Source organism: Adiantum capillus-veneris, chromosome 23 (genome assembly GCF_014529385.1).
Source record: "Adiantum capillus-veneris isolate H3 chromosome 23, ASM1452938v2, whole genome shotgun sequence".
Taxonomy (NCBI): Eukaryota; Viridiplantae; Streptophyta; class Polypodiopsida; order Polypodiales; family Pteridaceae; genus Adiantum; species Adiantum capillus-veneris.
The window spans coordinates 119,196,648-119,217,716 of NC_140953.1; the positions used below are offsets into that span (position 1 = coordinate 119,196,648).

The 21,069-nt window shown below is 43.5% G+C and overlaps 1 protein-coding gene across 1 annotated transcript in view; it reads right to left on the reverse strand.

The window, feature by feature from the left end:
• The window catches only part of LOC147428441 (uncharacterized), a 38,740-nt gene extending 21,209 nt beyond the window's left edge, over positions 1-17,531 (reverse strand). Inside the window, exons 1-2 of the mRNA XM_086497082.1 lie at positions 17,368-17,531; positions 17,130-17,296 (exon numbers count right to left, since the gene is read on the reverse strand). Of these exons, the coding sequence (XP_086353208.1) occupies positions 17,130-17,296; positions 17,368-17,452 (252 nt within the window). The 5' untranslated portion in view covers positions 17,453-17,531. The remainder of the gene's footprint in view (positions 1-17,129; positions 17,297-17,367) is intronic.
• Between the last annotated feature and the right edge of the window lie 3,538 nt (positions 17,532-21,069).

Below are 21,069 nucleotides of genomic sequence, written 5' to 3' on the forward strand. Positions count from 1 at the left end.
TGTGTGTGTGTGAGAGAGAGAGAGAGAGAGAGGACCGCCTTCGCAGGTACGTCGAGAGGAGAGAGGGAGAGAGGGGGTCGTGTGGGAGCGTGGTCTGCGTCGCAGTGCGCGGCATTAGCGGAGTACCTGACCACACGACCAGGGTATGTGTTGTAACAGACTTGGACACTCCAAGTCAAGAATCAATCATTACAGCACCAAATAACCACTTCAAAACAATTCACAGATCACAATAGATTTGCAATGGTCCGGCGGAGTTCCGTGCCTAGAGATATTGGCCCCAAAGACTGGCGCCCCTTTCGGTATTTCTTTATGAATGAAATCATTGTCAAAGTACAAGATAGCGTGTAAGGTTTCACTCTCAGACTCTGCGTCCAGATGCTCCACAGAGTGAGCCCTAATCCGCTAATTTAAAGATTACAAGGGATGCCCAAAAGCAGAGCCCCAAAAGCTTTCAAAACAAAAGCAAAAGAAATTCTCTCTCTCTCTCTCTGAGAGTAAAAAAAAAAGCAATCAGTTTTTCTCTCTCCCCTTGCCCATGCGTGGAGAAAAGCATCAATTGCATCGCTCAAGGCTGCTTTTTTTCAGCGCAATTTCCGTCGCAGTTTCCGGAAAAACCGTACTGCTGCCACAAATTAAGGTTTGAGCCAATTTAGGGTTTCAACCAGCAGTTAGGGTTAGGGTTTCCAGAAATTAGGGTTTCTGTAAATTAGGGTCTGGCAAAAATTAGGGTTTGCAGGAATTAGGGTTTCTAGCAATTTCTGCTCTCGGTAGCCACATCATCACTTTGTGACATACCCCCCTCTTGAAAGCATTGTAATCGCCCACGATTACGCCTGCAAAACCGACAGAAGCCATAAACCGTCTTAGCAGACACTGACTGTTAGTACCTACGTACTAGGAACACACACACATCTAGCACATGTACCAAATCCACACTCACATCACAGGACATCCAAGGACATCACTAGACATCGCATGACATTCAACATTCATTTGGATCTTAGACCATGATTTATCGGCAATGTAGCTAGCAATCGCATCTAGATCCAATCGCGACCTCGTCAATGTCCGATTGACTAACCCCTATTGCAACCATGTCTATTCGAGATCAATCAGACCAAAATGCTGCAGTCATTTCGTCTATCAGTTCCTGCACTCAAAAGAAGTCAAGAACAAATCAATATCATAATCAAGAATTCCATTTCATAAAGTCATCCAGCAGAATACTGTCAGCTCTCAGTATCCCTGAAGCTCAAAGGGACATCAGTGACTTTAGTATCAAAATCAAGGCATCTGTTGACAAAGGAGCGGAGTAACTTCCCTCTTGTGCATCCCACTGCACCAGATCTCCGGCCAAGCTGAATTTTGGGCTCCATTTGGAGTAGACTATGCTAAACCAAAAGCATCAAGGTAAAGTTTCACAATCTGAGGAGTATCTGCTAGGTCCTCCTCCTCCATCCACTTCGCATCCAATGCAGGATAGTTCTTGAACTTAACCAAGAACCGCCTTCGGACTTTACCTTTATTCTTCGTATCCTTATGTGCCAAAATCTGTTCAGGAACAAGGATCTCCTCGTTTTCTTCCACTTCGGGTTGCTCATCACGCTCCCCAGCATCAGGCACATCACCCTTAAGAGGTTTCAAGAGACTCACATGAAATGCATTGCAAGTAACTGGCAGTTTCAATCGAAAGGAGACATTATTTATCTTTTCAATGATCCGGAAAGGTCCGTAGTATCGCACACTGAGCTTTGGAAAAAGCCTCTCCTTTCCCTTTTTCTTTCTTAGGCGTGCCTTCTCAAAATGTAAGAGCACCCAATCATCCTCCTTCAATTTCAAGTCACGACGATGGCGATCCGCTGCCTTTTTCTGTCGTTCTTGAGACTTCTGCAAAGTCTCGCGAACCTTGGCAAAAGCCGTATCCAAATCTCGCGTATATTCATCCGCTTCAAAAAAAATCTTATCTTTCGTGCTTAGGAAGGGTGGAACCTTCGCAACACCTTCAACAATCTCAAATAGCGCCTTCCCCGTCGAAGAGTGTATCGTGTTATTGTAGGCAAATTCCACCAAAACCACTGAATTTGCAATCTCAGATTCCCATCAATCTGCGGGTGGAACGATGACGAGAACTGCAACCGCGTGCCAATGTTCTCCCAAATTGCCTTCCAAAACAAACTCGTAAATATGGGGTCTTTGTCGGAGACAATCGTCTTAGGCATGCCATGTAATCCGAAGATCTGGGCCACAAACAGTCTCGCTAAATGATCCGGCTTGACTGTTTTCTTCACTCGAATGAAATGAGCCTCCTCTGTCAATAACAGTCCAGATACCATCGTGACTACTCTGTGTTCTTGGGAGATCAAAAATGAAATCCATTGCAATACTTTCCCAGGGCAGGTGGATATGGGTAAAGGCTATAACAATCCCTGTGCCTTATGCCTGTCAAACTTGACCTTCTGGCATACTAAGCAACTGCGCACAAACTCTTCCACATCCTTTTTGAGTATCGGCCAAAAGAAGTCTCTCTCTACCCCCTTCATGGTGGTAGCAATGCCGCGGTGACCCGTAAAAGATGGACAGTGGCATTCAATCATAACCTTTTCCCTCACGGCTGTGTAACGCACAACATGGTTTTTCTCAAGTAGCCTTCCCGAATGGAGTATCCTGCTACTGTCTCCCCATCCCGTATCCGTGTGAAAATATATGCAAAATCTGTATCTGTGGCATACTGGTCGACCATATCCTCGAAGCTCCTATGATGTATCGCGGAAATAGCCTTTTCCAACGGCTTCCGAGACAAAGCATTTGCCACCACATTCTTTTGTCCCTGCACGTGGACAATCTGGAAGTGAAACTATGACAAGATGTTCGCAACCGCATCTGCTTTTCCGAAAGCTGCTTCTGTGACAAGAAGTAGCGCAAACTCTGATGATATGTAAAGACAGTAAAATCGCTCCGAGTAGGTAATGCCGCCACTGAGTAAGAGCATGGATAACCGCCAAAAGCTCTTTCTCACAAATCTGTGTTGTCATCTCCGGCCTTGAGAACAATCGGCTCTCGTAAGCAATGACATGGCCTTCTTGCATTAAGACCGCACCCAGACTACGACCACAAGCATCACTAATATACTTCAAATGACTTTTGCAAGTCCGGCAAAGTCAAAACTGGTCCTGTAGTCAATTTCTCTTTCAATGTCTAAAAGGCAGTCACCTCTGTGGATCCCCACGAGAAAGGGACTCCTTTCTGTGTCAAGATATGCAAAGGGGAAGCAACCTCTGCAAACTTTCGAATGAACCGCTTGTAGTACGAACACAGTCCCAAGAAGCTTCCAACTTCATGGACATTCGTCAAATCGGGCCAATCACGGATAGTGTCTATCTTGGCCGGATCCATTTACACTCCTGTTGCTGAGACAATGTGTCCCAAAAAGTGTATCTCTGAAGCAGATGATCTCTGTGTTCTACCTCAATCTTGGAGAAAACAAGGATATCATCAAAGAAAGTGCCAACAAATAGCCTGTACTCTCGAAAAATCCTGTCCATCATCCGGTTAAATGTCGCAGGAGCATTGGTTAAGCCAAAAGGCATCACCAAAAACTCAAATAACCCAAAAGTCGTCCGGAAAGTTGTCTTGTAGACGACTCCCCACGCGATTCTGATCTAATGATATCCACTCTTCAGATCAATCCTACTAAAGCACGACGATCCCTGTAATCTGTCGAGTATATCATTGATCCTAGGAATCGGAAATCTGTTCTTGATGGTGATTTTGTTGAGAGCTCTAAAATCGATGCACATTCTTCAAGATCCGTCTTTCTTCAAAACCAACAACGAGGTCTTTCACTTGGTTCATAATCTCTTCATTCTGTGCTCGCCTCACAAAGTAAGGTGGCCGGTTCGGTGGCGTGCTTCCAGGTATCAGATCAATGGTATGATCTTCAGGCCCTCTAATAAGCAATCGGCATGAGTGTGGAGAAAAATCTTGGCATTCTTTTGTTCAAGTCAAAACATATTCGACGTTTATCCATCGTTCACTTCTCTCCCAAAAGAATAAGTAAAGAAACTCAAGTTCATCAAGTACAATCTCTGAGCCCTTTATTTGTCGAAGTCGCTTTCTCGGCCCGGTAGTCAACCAAGACGTAGTTCTCATGGTCCCAAGGGATTTCGAGTAGAACGTCACTCGCGTGCCTTGAACACCCCTGTCATTGCAAACGAAGTTTGCCAGTGCTCGGTGTAGTGGCAACATCCCATATCCGGGTGCCAATCGAACTACCTCCGCCTGTGGCGTCAGTCTGTCAGGCGTAATTCCAAATCGAACCGCCAATTCCAAGTGAAAAGAAGTTGGCCTTGGCTTCTTCAAAAGAGCTTCCTAATCCTTTACTTTGCCCTAAAAGCGGCAAAGTTTGTACTTTCATTCATTTGATTCGATTCAGGTCCCACGCCACGTGGTACCAATTCTGCTTTTTATCTGCCTTTTCTGCCACATCTCTCAGCTGCTTTTGAACTTTCTGGCCTTTCTTCATCTTGTTCATTCGGTGCCTTGTTAGGGCACTTCGCGGAGATATGTCCATGTTCCCCGCATCCAAAGCACTTCCCCTCCCTGATGAAGCGAGCTCTCTCCTCAGAAGTAAGCTTGAGTCGTGCATCCTTGTTTTCTCGGTTGCTCTTTCTCTTTCTACTTTCATTCCCAGAAATCTGTTCGGCTCGTTGTGTCATGGCCTCATCGGTGGGGTTAGTCAGACTGCCAGAGTGAATGGCAAAGCCCCGCTTCGCATGACTCATCAACTCCTGAATAGAAGCTGACTTCTGCTCCAAGCAGTGATCTCAGATCTCTGTAGGTAGACCCAAGGTGAGCCGCTCAATCTGTTCTCTGAATGAGATCTTCTTGAATGAAAAGGCGGGTAGAAAAGAGCTCCAGAATCTCTCACAGTAAGCATTTATTGTATCTTTCTTGGTCATCCGAAGATGGTTCCAAGCAGCTCATATATCGCGTTCATACTCTTGCATCAACCAAGAAGAAATAAAAAGCTTCTTAAATTTCAACCATTTAACTGGCGCAATCTTGTTTAAAAGAAGAGTGGACCACGAAGTGCGAGCATTCCCCTTAAAGTAAGAGGCAACTCTCCGAATCCTGGAGAGCTCTGAGTAGCGTCCTGCCGCGAAAGCGATGTCAAGCTGCTATATAAAAGACAACCTTTGAAGCATCTGAGTATCCTGAAAAAGTATCAAATTTGATCGAGTGTCCACCTTCCTTAAACTCTCGGACTTTCTTGCTTTTATCTTCCAGAAAGTCATACTGGTTGGCTTTATAAAAATTCTTCTTGTTCGCATAAAAGTTTCCGTCATCAGAGTCTGAACTGTCTGTAGATAAGTCCTCAGTAGAACTGTCAATCACTGGGCGAGATTTAGCCTTCTTTGCCTTTTTCTTGCCCTTTCCGAAGCGTTGTTTCTTGCTTCGCTTATTGCTGTTTCTGTCTTCTTTGCTCGAATCTGAAGAGTTAGAAGAACTGTCAGAAGAAGGAGAAGAAGAACTGAGTACTCCTTCAAAGTGAACACGCTTCTTCTATTTCTTTGCTTTGTCAAATGTCGACTGACGACCCAAATAACCCGGGAAGTCAGTGCCTTTCTTTTGCTCTTTGGCATGCTTTTTGGCTTTCTTTTGCGCGTCAAAAAGCTGAGCAATCCGTGCATCAACCACCTCTTCTAATTCCTTCTCTGAATATTTATTGTGAGCAAAAGGTTTCTTGAGAGCGGGTTTCGGGGGTGGTGTTATGGTTTTCTGCCACTGCTCGTGCATTTCCTCAAAAGAAGTCTCGCTCATATATTTTGCAAATTTTGGGTCCTTCGCAAAATTGAGCATCATCTTTGTTGCATCGCCGATCAGTTGACGACGCTCCATCTCTCGCCTGAGTAGGCCGAGGCGGGCCATACTCTCTGCCAGAATCTTCGTTGTGATCCCTGCCCGTATCTCCAGATGCAGAGGGAGTCGACTGATCCTTGCGTGAAGCCATAGGTGCCGCGGAAAAAAAAAATTGGGGATGGGATTTCCCGTAGAAGAGAAATGGGTCGTGCTATGATACCACTGTAACAGAATTGGACAATCCAAGTCAAGAATCAATCATTACAATACCAAATAACCACTTCAAAACAATTCACACATCACAATAGCTTTGCACTGGCCCGGCGGAGTTTCGTGCCTAGAGATATTGGCCCCAAAGACTGGCGCCCCTTTCAGTATTTCTTTATGAATTAAATCAATGTCAAAGTACAAGAGAGCGGTTAGGGTTTCACTCTCAGACTCTGCGTCCAGATGCTCTGCAAAGTGAGCCCTAATCCGCTTATTTAAAAATTACAAGGGATGCCCAAAAGCAGAGCCCCAAAAGGTTTCAAAACAAAAGCAAAAGAAATTCTCTCTCTCTCTCTCTCTCTCTCTCTCTCTCTCTCTCTCTCTCTCTCTCTCTCTCTCTCTCTCTCTCTCTTTGAGAGTAAAAAAAAAAGCAATCAGTTTTTCTCTCTCCCCCCTTGCCCATGCGTGGAGAAAAGCATCAATTGCGTCGCTCAAGGTTGCTTTTTGTCAACGCAATTTTCGAAAAAACCGTACTGCTGCCACGTGGTATTTCAGCCGCTAGAAATTAGGGTTTGAGCCAATTTAGGGTTTCAGCCAGCAATTAGGGTTAGGGTTTCCAAAATTTAGGGTTTTTGTAAATTAGGGTTTTTGGCAAAAATTAGGGTTTGCAAGAATTAGGGTTTTTGGCAGTTTCTGCTCTCAGTGGCCACGATCATCACTTTGTGACATGTGTTGTGTGTGTATGAGTTGTATGGTAGCGTGCCTTTTGTCGTATTGCGCGGCAGTCATAAGGTACCTTACCACACAATGGGAGTGTGTGTGTAAGCTGTTCTACGGAACAGTGCTTACCACGGGATCATCACCTCAGTGACGCAGGGAATATGGTGTCCTTGTGGTAAGTATTGGCTCACTGTCTGGGTGCTACGTCGATAACGCGGCGATTCTAGTATCCTTATGGTGAGTCGACTTCCCTTCCCCTTTCCAAAAAAACATATAGACATCGGTCCGTAGCGCGGCTATATGATACTTGTATGCAAACCATTATTTCTCTTTAGATTCAAGTGGGGCACTCGATCGGTAACGCAGCTAATTGAGTGTCGTTTGTTAGAAGCATCTGTTTTTGCATAAATGTGGCGTTCCGATTGTTAACCCGGCCGTATGGTGCAATTCATTTTTTTAAGTATTAAGTATATGAAAAACTTGGTCGGTAACGCGGCCGCGAAGAGTATTTCATATACAAAGTTTGAATTGTTCGATATTGTTGTTTTTAAGTGTTCGTATGAAAATATATACTAGCTAATCATATTCAAAAGAATGCTTTATTCATCGATCATCATCGCTATTTTAAATGCTACATTTACATAAATTCTATGTAAAAAAGTATATGCACACAATTTGCATGTTAAATATTCATTTTTACCTTTTTAAAGAGCGAGACGTTCTTTGCAATTTATGATTGGTTTATATACTTTCAATGTTTTAAAATGAGCTAAAATAAAATTGGCAATATGTACATCACGATACATGTATCTTCTAAGAGGCATGTTTTTTTAAATGACGTGCAAAATATAAACTCAATGTTCTATCGAAAAATTTGGAATTGTTTTGGGTTTTTAACATGTTCTGTTAGATCTGGACAATTTTATTAGGACTTATTTATTTTTATTGCATTTTACACGAGTGAACATACCATTTTAAATTCAAAATGATTATCAACCTAAAGTGATATAATCATGCATAATTTTTTGAAGTCTTTAAGTCAGTGTATGCTTTGTTTGAACTAGTGTGAGAGTGCACGGTGAAAAATATAATTAATAAATTCACAACATACTGAAATGTTCAGGTTTTTAACTATATTGTTTGATATGGATGACGTTCTTAAAAACTCCTAGTTTGCTCTGCATTTTACACGAGTAAACATTGCATTTTACAATGAAAATTGTTTCCAGTGTGTGTCAATATAATCGTGTACATTTCTTAAAGTCTTCAAGTCATGGTTATGGTTTGTCTGAACCAGTGTGAGAGTGTTAGTACAGTGTATACCCATGAAATTGTATTTGATATGTTGTTTTTTATTGTCCGGTGCTAAAATGACGCCAGATCAAAAGAAAATTATTATGCGCGCCATTCAAAAAGAATGTATTTGGCAATATCATCATGTGAAGATACTAGCACTATATGGGAGAACACAAAGCGTAGGCTGCGAGGTGAAGACCAATATGAGTTGTTGATTCCAACAGGGATTCGAGAATTTGACCCCCACCACAGGGTTAGGACAGTGTTGGGCAATATGAAAGTCTATTGCAGAGATCTAAAGGACGATACCCTCCCACCTGCGATATGGCAAAATTAGAGCTTTGGGACAAATTATGGGAGGAACAAAAGGTCAAGATGAAGCGAATGCTAGCTCAGTTGGTAGAGTCATAGCCTCTCTGCCTCAAGTCTTGGGTTCAATCCCCCCTTGGCGGCCTGAAGACATGTTCCAAGTCCTTAGAGACTATTCCAATATGCGTGTGTGTGTGATGAGATGCCTCTCTCCCTACCTCTGAAGCCGTTGTACATAGGGTGTGTGAGTGTGTTTCAAAGTTCTTGTACTCTCTAAAAAAAAAAGATGGAGCGGGTAAAAGCTCAGGAACAAGCTTCCTTACCCAAGAGATTGAAGATGGCCCAAGATGCGCAAGCGACTGTGGGTGGCCGATCAGATGCCAGCGGCACCGGCACAATCATGCGCACGGCATTGAATGCCAAGTGCGCTCATCTGATTGGCATTCCCCACGAGGCCCTCGTAGAAGGTACAAGGGTTGGAGCAAGCTCTTTTGGTGTGTACACATTATACATATACCTTCATAAGTTCAGAATAGTCTGAACTCACGAATTATAAGAGGGAATAAAGCACTCATAAAACTATAAAAGCAAGGGACACAAGAAAAGAAAAGAAAAACAAAAACAAAGAAACAAACAAACTAAATCACTTTGTTTGCTACGAAACAAAACTAGATAAAACAAAGCATTATTAACTTAAAACTGTTTTTAGAAAAGGCATGTGTAAAATAAGATGACGCAACTTACTTGGCTTAAAACAAGTACTCAACTTTAAGTTAAAAAAAAGGATAAGACAACTTAAAAACTTAATCCTAGAAATCAAACTTCACACAACAACTTTTAACGCAACACATTCTTAAGTCCTCAGGTAATCTAAATACGAAAACGAAAAATGAATACTACTACAAACCTACGAAGAGCAAAGAACCAAACTTTGACAATATCTGATCTCAACTTCGCTGCTTGTCCAAACAGGAAGAATAAGATTATCACCTTTATCATGCATAGCTTGGACAACAACTATGACATCCCTACTCACGTCGTCAGTGCCCAAGAGTAGGTGCAGGTTTATATAGAGGTCATTCATGCTTTGAACGTACTCTACAAAACCAACGAGCTGAGTTTCTATCACCCTCCGGAGGTGATAGGCATACTCAGACATCATTAAAGGTATCTCTTTCTTTCCAGAGCACATTACATATGTGGGAAAATGCTACAAGGGAGAGAGTGAGGCAAAATTTGATAGCTTTCAAACAGAGCAAGGAATGCAAACACTTCATCCCTCCATTGTAAGATGCATTGGGTTAACCATTGAAGCTCCCTGGATCACAATCTTCCATACTACAATGGGAGCACCTTGGGGGACATGATATGCCGCTTGCCATTAGCCCACGAAGCATTCAGATGCCACATGCACAGGCTACAACACGGCTGGATAATCATTGTCACCAGCAAATCAACGCTTACCAGAGATAGAGACTGCCCGGATCAAAGCAGTGCTTGAGCAAATGCAAACAATCTGTCACGCTTTAATTGATGGCGTTGCGGCTGCTCACTCGGCTGGTATAGTGCACAGCGACCTGCACCCTATCAACATAATGTTGGACTTTACTCGCACAAATAAACCTCGCATCGGCATCATTGATTGGGGCATGATGCTTAGAATGCCACGCAATTGTGTATCAAATAATTATTTGTATCCAAGCGCTCAATCAGACTTTGCAAATTTGGAGGCACAATCAGCAAGGAAAAGAGAGATTACAAAGCGACCGTGGATTGCTCCAAAATATATGATCCATGGTGCGCAAATGCATGGCTGCAAGCTATCCACAACTCAAAGTAGGTGTAGAATAGGCTTGACAATGGCGTCAAGAGTCTTCGCCTCCTCCCACCAAGCGGCGTCGTCAGCCCATTCTCGGCATTTCAATCCTGTTGCTGATGTAGACTCCGGCATGGCTTGGAACTCATCACTGAGAAAGAGGCCCCTTGGGTTCCCGCCACATGTAGACAAGCCGCCTAGCATAAGCTAATTAAATGCAAATCTTGTCTCTGAATATTTGAGCAGGGACAAGTGGCTCCTCTTTGAGAGCTCGTGGCGCACTTTTTGATGGTTGAGCACAAAGAAGACAATTTGAGAGGCGTCACTAATGGTGGGTGAAATCCATGACAAGCTCCCAATGTCCTTGAGTAGGTTGTTGAGGCAATGCGCCATGCAAAATGTGACATGGATTCTAGAATACATGCCCTCAATAATAGCCCCGGCTGCTGTAACATACTTGGATACTCGTGAAGCGATGATCTCTGTCAGAGACAATTGTCTCAGGCATGCCATGTAATCTAAATAACTGGGCAATGAACAGTCTCGCTAAATGATCCAGCTTGACTGTTTTCTTCACTGGAATGAAATGGGCTTGCTTGCTAAATCTGTCAATAACAGTCCAGATACCATCGAGCCCACTCTGCCTCTTCGGGAGATCAAAAATGAAATTCATAGCAATACTTTCCCAAGGGCGGGTGGGAATGGGTAAAGGCTGTAACAATCCCTGTGCTTGCTTTATGCCTGTCAAACTTGACCTTCTGGCATACCAAGCAACTGTGTACAAAATCGTCCATGTCCTTCTTGAGCCTCGGCCAAGAGAAGTATCACTCCACACCTTTCAAGGTGGTATCAATGCCACAATGACCAGTAAATGGTGGACAGTGGCGTTCGGTTAGAACATTTTCCCTCAACGGCTGTGTAACGCACAACATCATTTTCTTCATTAAGTAGCCATCCCGAATGGAATATCCCGCTACTACCTCCCCATTCTGTATTTGATTGAATACATCTGCAAACTCTGGATATGTGGTGTACTGATCTACCATGTCCTCCAAGCTTCTATGATGTATCGCGGAAATAGCCAAGATCAACGGCTTCCGAGACAAAGCATCTGCCACCAAGTTCTTTTGTCCCTGTACATGGACAATCTGGAAGTGAAACTGTGACAAGATGTTCACCCACCACATCTGCTTTTCCGATAGCTACTTCTATGACAAGAAGTAGCGTAAACTCTGGTGATCTATGAAGACCGTAAAATCGGCTCCGAGTAGGTAATGTCGCCACTGAGTAAGAGAATAGATTAACCGCCAAAAGCTCTTTCTCATATATCTGTGTTGTCAATTCCAGCCTTGAAAACAATCGGCTCTCATAGGCAATTACATGCCCTTCTTGCCTTCTTGCATTAAGGCCGCACCCAGACTACAACCCCAAGCATCACAATATACTTTGAATGACTTCTGCAAATCCGACAAAGTCAAAATTGGTCATGAAAATTGGTCCTGTAGTCAATTTCTCTTTCAATGTCTGAAAGGCAGTCACCTTTGTGAGTCTGTGTCAAGATATGCAAAGGGGAAGCAACCTCTGCAAACTTTCTAATGAACCGCCGGTAGTAAGAACATAAGCCCAAGAAGCTTCTAACTTCGTGGAATGTTAGTCTCAATCTTGACCGGGTCCATCTGCACTCCTGCTGCTGAGACGATATGTCCCAAAAAGTGTATCTCTGATAAGAAAAATTCACTCTTCTTTGCATTGATCACCAACTTGTGATCTCGCAATGCCTAAAAGACCTGTAGCAGATGTTCTCTATGTTCTGCCTCAGCCTTGGAGAAATCAATAATGTCATCAAAGAAAGTGCCAACAAAAGATCTGTACTCTCTGAAAATCATGTCCATCATTCGGTTAAAGGTCGCTGGAGCATTGGTAAGGCAAAAAGCATCACCAAAAATTCAAATAAACCAAAGGTCGTCCGAAAAGCTGTCTTGTAGACATCTCCCGACGCAATTCGGATATGATGATATCCACTCTTCAAATCGATCCTGCTGAAACAAGAGGATCCCTATAGTCGGTCAAGAATATTATCGATCCTCGGAATCTAAAATATGTTCTTGATGGTGATTTTATTGAGAGCTCTATAATCAATGCGCATTCTCCAAGATCCGTCTTTCTTCAAAACCAACAACACAAGAGAGCAGTAAGGTGAAGTACTCGGTTGGATAAGACCCTTTTCCAAGAGGTCTTTCACTTGGTTCATAATTTCTTCATTCTACACGGTAAGGTGGCCGGTTCGGTGGTGTGCTTCCAAGTATCAGATCCATGGTATGATCCTCAGGACGAGTTGGTAGCAACTCGCCTGGCAAGCCCTCCGAAAAGCAATCGGCATGAGTGTGGAGAAAATCTTGGCGTTCTTTATCAAGTTCAGACATATTTGTCCTATGTTCATCATTCAACTCTTCAAAAAGATCGAGTAAACAGACAGACTGGATTTCATTAATTTCGAAACGGCCGAAGCCGATACAATAGGGATAGTCTCGCCCTTCAGTTTCACATCAAGTTTAATGTTTCGGCCCTTTTCAGTAGTCAATGTCGCTTTCTTCGCCCGATAATCGACACGACGTTGTTCTAATGATACCAAGGGACTCCGAGGAGGACATCACAACCTTCCAAGGGCATTACGTAGAAGTCCTCGTGCCCCAAATACCCCTAACAATGCAACCGAAGTTTGCCAATGACAGGTGTAATGGCCACGTCCCTGCCGAGTGCCGCTAGAACTGCCTCTGCTTGTGGTCCCATCCTAATCTCGAGCCGCGCCGCCAATTCAGGTGAAATGAAGTTGGCCTTGGCTCCTCCATCAGATAAAATCAGGGCTTCTTGATCTTTCACTTTGCCCCAAGCTCGGCAAAGTTCTGTACTTTCATCAATAGTGCTTGGGTGAGTACCCATGCGATCTAGAACCAGTCTAGCTTTCATCTTGCCTTTTCGTCCACATTTCTGAGTTGCTTTCAAACTCTCTGGCCTATCTTCATTCTGTTCTTGTTGTGCCTTTTTGAAGCACTTCGCGGAGATGTGCCCATGCGGAAGGAGCTAGAACCAACAGTTTCCGAGACAAAGCATCTGCCACCAAATTCTTATGTCCCTACACATGGACAATCTGGAGTGAAACTGTGACAAGATGTTCGCCCACCGCATCTGCTTTTCCGCTAGCTGCTTCTGTGACAAGAAGTAGAGTAAACTCTGATGGTTTGTAAAGACAGTAAACTCCGCTCCGAGTAGGTAATGTCGCCACCGAGTAAGAGCATGGATAACCACCAAAAGCTCTCTCTCATAAATCTGTGCTGCCAATTCCAGCCTTGAGAACAGTCGACTCTCGTAGGCAATGACATGGCCTTCTTGCATTAAGACCGCACCCAGACTACGACACCAAGCATCACAATATACTTGAAATGACTTCTGCAAGTCCGGCAAAGTCAAAATTGGTCCTGTAGTCAATTTCTCTTTCAATGTCTGAAAGGCAGCCACCTCTGTGGGTCCCCATGAGAAAGAGACTCGTTTCTATGTCAAGATATACAAAGGAGAAGCAACCTCTGCAAACTTTCTAATGAACCGCCTGTAGTACGAACACAAGCCCAGGAAGCTTCAAACTTCATGGACATTCATCAAATCGGGCCAATCACAGATAGTCTCTATCTTGGCCGGGTCCATCTGCACTCCTGCTACTGTGTCCCAAAAAGTGTATCTCTCGTAGGAAAATTTCACTTTTCTTCGCATTAATCACCAACTTGCTGAAAGACCTGAAGCAGATGTTCTCTATGTTCTGTCTCATCTTTGGAGAAAACAATGATGTCGTCAAAGAAAGTGCCAACAAATAGTCTGTACTCTCGAAAAATCCTATCCATCGTCCGGTTAAATGTCGCAGGAGCATTGGTTAGGCCAAAAGGCATCACCAAAAACTCAAATAACCCAAAAGTCGTCCGAAAAGCTGTCTTGTAGACGTCTTCCAATGCAATTTGGATATGATGATATCCACTTTTCAAGTCGATCCTCTAAAGCACGAGGATCCCTATAGTCAGTCAAGTATATCGTTGATCCTAGGAATCGAAAATCTATTCTTACGGTGATTTTGTTGAGAGCTCTATAATCGATGCACATTCTCCAAGATCCGTCTTTCTTCAAAACCAACAACACTGGAGAGCAATACAGTGAAGTACTAAGCTGGACAAGATCCTTTTCCAAGAGGTCTTTCACTTGGTTCATAATTTCTTCATTTTGGGCTCGGCTCACACTTTAAGGTGGCCGGTTCGGTGGTGTGCTTCCAGGTATCTCGCCTTAAACTCTCCTTAAACTCTCGAACTTTCTTGCTTTTATCTTTCCAACAAGTCATACTGGTTGGCTTTATAAAAATCCTTCTTCTTTGCATAAAAGCTGTTGTCGTCATAGTCCGAACTATCCGAAGATCTTTTTCTTGCCCTTTCCGAAGCCTTGAATTTTGCTTCGCTTTTTGCCCTTTCTGTCTTCTTCGCTCAAGTCAAAGGAGCTAGAAGAACTCGAAGAAGAAGAAGAAGAAGAACTTGGTACTCCTTCAAATCAAACATGCTTCTTCTACTTTCTTGCCGACGCAAATGTAGCCTGACAACCCAAATAACCCAGGAAATCGGTTCCTTTCTTCTGCTTTTTGTCATGCTTTTCTGCTTTGTTCTGCGCATCAAAAAGCTGAGCAATTCGTGCATCAACCACCTCTTCTCATTCCTTGGAGTAGGAGGTTTCTTCAGTGCCGGTTTGAGGGGTGGTTCTGTGGTCTGCCGCGACTGTGAATGCACCTCGTCGAAGGAGGTCTGGCTCATAAATTTTGCAAATTTCGAATCCTTCGCAAAATTTAGCATCATCTTTGTTGCATCGCCGATCAATCGTCGACGCTCCATCTCTCTGAGCTCCGCCTAAGTAGGCCAAGGTGGGCCATACTCCTCGCGTGAATATTCGTCGTGATCTCTTCCCGCATCTCCGGATGCAAAGGAAGTCGAGTGATCTCTGCTTGAAGCCATAGGTGCCGCGTAAAAAGGATCGGATTTCTCGTGGAAGAGAAATCGGCCGTGCTCTGATACCATTGTAACAGACTTCGACACTCCAAGTCAAGATTCTACCGCGACACCACAAGAATTCACTTCAAAACAGTTCACAATTCACAATTGATTCAACACTGGCCCGGCGAAGTTCCGTGCCTAGAGATATCGGCCCCAAAGACTGCCGCCCCTTTCGGTATTTCTTTTTGTATTAATCTGCAACTCAAAGTACAAGTGAGTGGTCAGGATTCACTCTCAGACTTTGCGTCCAGATGCTCTGAGAAGTGAGAGCCCAAGCCACTATTAAATAGGTTTACAAGGGATGCTAAAAGCAGAGCCCCAAAAGTTGGTAAATCAAAAGCCTTCTTGAAATAAAGCATAAGAGCTCTCTCCCTCTCTCTCTCTCTCTCTCTCAAATTGCGTATCCAAAAAAGCAAATCCAAAACTGTCGCAAAACATGCTTTTTTGTACGTTGCTGCCACGTCAACATTCCACGATTTGCATCGGATTTTGCGGGCTTGTCCGTATGACAGTGCCACGTCAACAGTCCGTCATTTCTTCCCCGCAACTGTATGCCAGGAGTGTGTGTACTAGGCAGCCAACGGCCACGTCACCAGTTTGTGACAACAAGTGTCGCGAGAAAAAAGGATTGGATTTCCCGGTAGAAGAGAAATCGGCCACGCTCTGATACCATTGTAACAAACTTGGACACTCCAAGTAAAGATTCTACCTCGACACAACATAGATTCACTTTAAAACAGTTCACAATTCACAATTGATTCGACAAGGCCCGTCAGAGTTCCGTGCCTAGTGATGTTGGCTCTAAAGACCGACGCCCCTTTCGGTATTTCTTTTTTAAGTAATCTAAATTCAAAGTACAAGAGAGTGGGAGGGTTCTCACTCTCAGACTCTGCGTCCAGATGCTCTGTAGAGTGGGAACCTTGCCCACACTTATAAAGGTTTACAAGGGATGCTAAAAGCAGAGCGCCAAAAGCTGCCAATTAAAACCAATTCCTCTCACAAGCCTTGCTTGATAAAATAAAGCAACTCAAAATAAAGCTCTCTCTCTCTTTTGCCTAGGATTTTTGCGTAGCCAAAAGCTGTTGTTTGTACGCTTTTTGCCACGTCAGTCAATCCGTACAGCCTCCGCAGAACGCGCCGCAGATTCCCGATCCGTACAACACTGCCACGTCAGCACAGCAGCGTACAATCCGGGCCTGCTGCCTGCTAGAGAGAGAGTGTGTCTGGTTTGCAACCCATTTGGGTATCTAGGGTTATGCCACGTCACTGGTTCGTGACAGCCGGCAAGCCCCGTCCCCGATCCGGTTACAGCCGTCCACCGCCCCTAAGCCCCGTCCCCTCCGTCCCCTGTAACTATGGGTGCACCGCCTGATTTTGTTGTGAAGCAAAATTTACATTGCCACTCCATATATCGACCACATATGTTGTGAGCATAATCCCACTCTTTGCCATGAGTTTTTTTATTCTTTGGCTTCTTTGTACCACTTGTGCCGACATTTTGATCCTAACATTAATCACATAATCACATAATCTAGGACATCCTTCTACATTTGAAACCAATAAAACTTGCAAGGTGTTTAGAGTAACACTATATGCCACCCCAAGTGGACTCTCTTTTTCTACAAAGTTCAATGCAGCTGTGTACAAATGTCTGTTTTGCATTGCCCCATAGGAACTATCTATTGGAGCTTGTATACATGTACAACCTTGCAATAAATAGTAGAATTAATACGACGGCGTTATCCAATTCGATAACCACCGATTCTGACACATACATCTTAGCAAAGAAAAACAAGACAATGTTCTGACATATACATCTTAGCAAGGGAAAAAAATGTTCTTACAATAAGCCCCACACGCAGGTCCACATTAGAGAATGCGGCTGGATCAATTTCTGCTTTCACAGACGGGCAGGCCTTCCTATCGACAGAATCTAGCACTTGTGTTTCATTGTGGCAGCGGATACTCCATGTTCCAGGCCTTTTCACAGTTACAAACCTCTTCTTCAAGCCTGCAGAAAAACAAGCGAGCTTAGGATGTGTAAACGTCGAGCTCAAAACATCCGAATGGACTGGCACTCACCTGCTGCGGGCAGACAAGAGAAGCTAGTACCCTGCGCACAGAATCCTGGGAATAGAACTTGTTTGCAATGCAAACCTGACGCCATAGCTCCTTCAAGCGCCTGAGCCTACGACATAAAAATTACGCGAGTGAATATCTGCAACTAGATCGCATATGTAATTCTCAACCACCCCAAGTAAGAAGAAGAAGAGAGTTTTAACGTTGTAGGAAACTATCTCAAGAGACCTTAACCGACAAGGAGTTGAACTCAAGACGTGCTACGCAAGAGGGAAATGGCATAACCAATTTACCACACTTGAGAGAGAGAAGAGAAAATAAAATTTTAGGGTATGGGGGCCAATTAAAAACTGTCCCCCTTTTAGAGGGACATCGGACCTCCCAACATTAATAATCCTCTTCTCCAATGGTGGGACACGAAAAAGCCACCAGTGGGTTGGTTAGCGCAAATCTTTAGAGTCTTGCAGTTGTTGGATTTGAGTTCGATCCTTGGTGGCTACTTTAGCGCACTATTCCCCCTTGACGTGCTTCTCATTCATGCCTCATTTTGTTACACTGCGGATTGTCCCAAGCGTCGTATGGCCTCTGTCGAGATTGGTTCATCACTATATTTCGTTTGGAGATAGCCACACTGTTCAGCTTTCGAATGCGCCCCTCAGCTTCTAATTTGGTGAAGTGCAAAGCTCACGAACTTCCTCGTGGCTTAGGTGGCTTTAAGTTCGGTGTTTTACCCTAGCATCACAGCGAGAGACCGCAAAGAGGTATTCAATGTGTCTTGAACTCAAGATCAAGGGAGCTAGAATAACCAATCTACGCACTTGGGTGATAGAAAAAGAGAGTGCACACACTCTCCAAAAAATAGGGGGATCGTTGAAGAGATCCTTACAATTTCACAGTAGTTACCAATGGTTTGAAAAAGTCTCACAAAATGTTTTTCTTCCTCTCCTATGTTATCCTCGACAACCAATCATAATAATAGATTACAATACTTATTTGGTTACAGTTATTGAGCACTATTTACTTTGGTTCACACTCTAAGTTGTGAGTGAGCATGCATACTACACACACAATTGTTAAACAATCATGTAGTGGTGAAACAATCACGAGAGAAGAACTGTTCTTTTCATTAGATGAGAGATTCCTAGTATTAGGTTGGGTACAGAGACAGGACGGCGAAAGGGACAAGTGAAGGGGCATCCCTTTCAAGTGCCCTCTTCCGGGCCCATCAGCAAACCCGACGACACTCCCCCTCGGTAAAGAACTTTGTCACGTCTGTTTTGAAGTGTAAAAAACACCTCTCTGATCAGAAGCCACTGCATTCAAAGCAGATTGGTCGATTCAACTATGTGCAGAATATTAACATCACTCTGTGTGAATCATGGGGTGTGGTGGCCACTTAAGGTGAGCTCTTTGTCGTCAGACTCGTATGAACCTAGCATTAGAAGCCAAGTTTGAAATCTCACTATAGAAGTGATAAAATTTAAGGCTAAATGTGCTCGCAAGATGGATATTGAAGCGGTCCCATCATCATCCCATTGTCCCAATACACTAAAATGAAGTAGGAGATCCATGTCTTCCGAGCATGGATTTGCATGCAAAGAAAAAAAAAATTCCTTAAAAGTGATACCCACCCTTCATCATCATCTCCATGTTTTTACTAATGCTTTGGTGATGAATGATGATCTGAGAAAGTGACATTGAATCATGCCATGGTGATGATTGAAGAGTTCAAACAACAAGCTTAAATAGAGGAGTTATGACAGCTTAGAGCAATCCAAAATTACTACATTGCCATCAATTGCAAAAGCATATTAATGTCTGAGAGATGATCTATTAAACTCACCCATAGATGTTTGAGCATATCTCCCCATCTGCACTTTGCACCTTAGCAATGATCCAGCTTAGCTCCCACTCCCTTTGATGTGAGACATATTTTGATGAAGTTTGGTCCCACCCACCAAGTTACAACTCTACCGCCCATTCCACACGATCTGCAAGTTTGCATTTTCTTGCCTCTCTCTCTCTCTCTCTCTCTCTCTCTCTCTCTCTCTCTCTCTCTCTCTCTGTCTCTGTGGCACATATAGACACATACATAGAGAGAGAAAGAGAGAGTGGGAAGTCGATTAGAATGTTGGATGGTTGAAAATCATTATTTCTTTCTTTCCCTCACTCTGAATCTAATGTTTACCTAGCTACGTCAGTAGACCAAGCTCCATATAGTTTTTTACATGTGGTTATACCCTCGCGATTTCTTGGATCCTTTTTGTTGTAATGCCAATGGCAAACCGAGGGGGGTTACAGATCTAGGTGTGGACACGGGATTCTAAATCTGACGACAAAGGGCCTATATAACGGGTGGTAGGGTGGAGAATCCTCATGGCAGTTCCCTTTGTCTTGTACTGGTACTGACGGCCAAGGGCCTATATAACGGGTGGTAGGGTGGAGAATCATCATGGCAGTTCCCTCTATTTTATATTGGTACGAGTATAAGACAGAGGAAACTGCCATAAGGATTCTCCGCTAGCTATATAGGCCCTTGGCTGTAAGATTTAGAATCCCATGTCCACACCTAGCAGTCGGCCCTTGGTCTGGGTCCGTGACCCCCCTGGGTTTGCCCTTCGCATTACATTTGTAAGGCCTTAGATGACCTTATAATGGATCTTGGCAAGAGTGAGTGGGCTAGGGTAGCAATGGGGAGAGTTGTGAGCATTATGCTAGGCTAAACAACGTTTGAGTGTAGTAATGACATGGGGTTACATGGGAGCACTCTCATTTATCTTTGTTGAAGCAAAGTGATTAAGAGAGAAAGAATGTGTTACTAGATTGGGCACTCTCCTGTTGTATGTGGTTACATTACAACTGGGATAGCTGGCGTGTAATGGTTAATTATTGCGCTATCTTTTATTTTCATTGATAGTGAGTTGATACTATGTAGATTCAAACTTTGGGAACTGAGGAGAAGGCGCCAGGAATACGATAATACTTCTCAGCTATTTACCTATGCATAGTGTTGTAGTTATTTTTCCAATAAGCTGATATGGCTCCATTATACATATTTAGTGAGAACCCACCCTATAAAGGGTCATGCAATAAGTGATAGGTACCACACATGAACTAAAGTGTAAAGAGGGGCCTCAAATGTTTGGCACCTAAATAAGTCAATAATAAAATTAAACACTTAACTCCACAAGGGGTGTCGTGGAGTTTGGGAGCTACAATTTTAGGCCATTCTCTTGCAAGATTCCCCTCTCTCATCTCTTATGTTAAGCTGTGTGTGCAAAATTTGTGTTTACATCTTCTTTGGATGAGTTGATGAGAGAGCCAATGTTCATTGGATTTTTCTTGGCTTGAGACCAGTATTTTTAAGGTGGTATGAGCAATAATCTCTATTTATTCTTGGTACTAGCTTGACATGATCGTTGCATGCTCGTCAACTGACTCTTTAATTGGCTACCAAAGAGGTTTTGTGCCATCTGAGAATCCATTTCACTTGCATGTGATTGCGTATAGATACGCTTATCATTTCAAACCGACTATTCCCTATTAGCTGCTGATTTTGATAAATATTGAAATGGTTATAGGCCTACAAGGTAGGGTTTTATTTTGCACATGTTATTAGTCACAAGGTGTGCAACATGGTCTAGGAACTCATGGTGTTTGGTTTAGCCAATGTGGAGCAAGATTTATGAGGGTTCCTCTCACTCA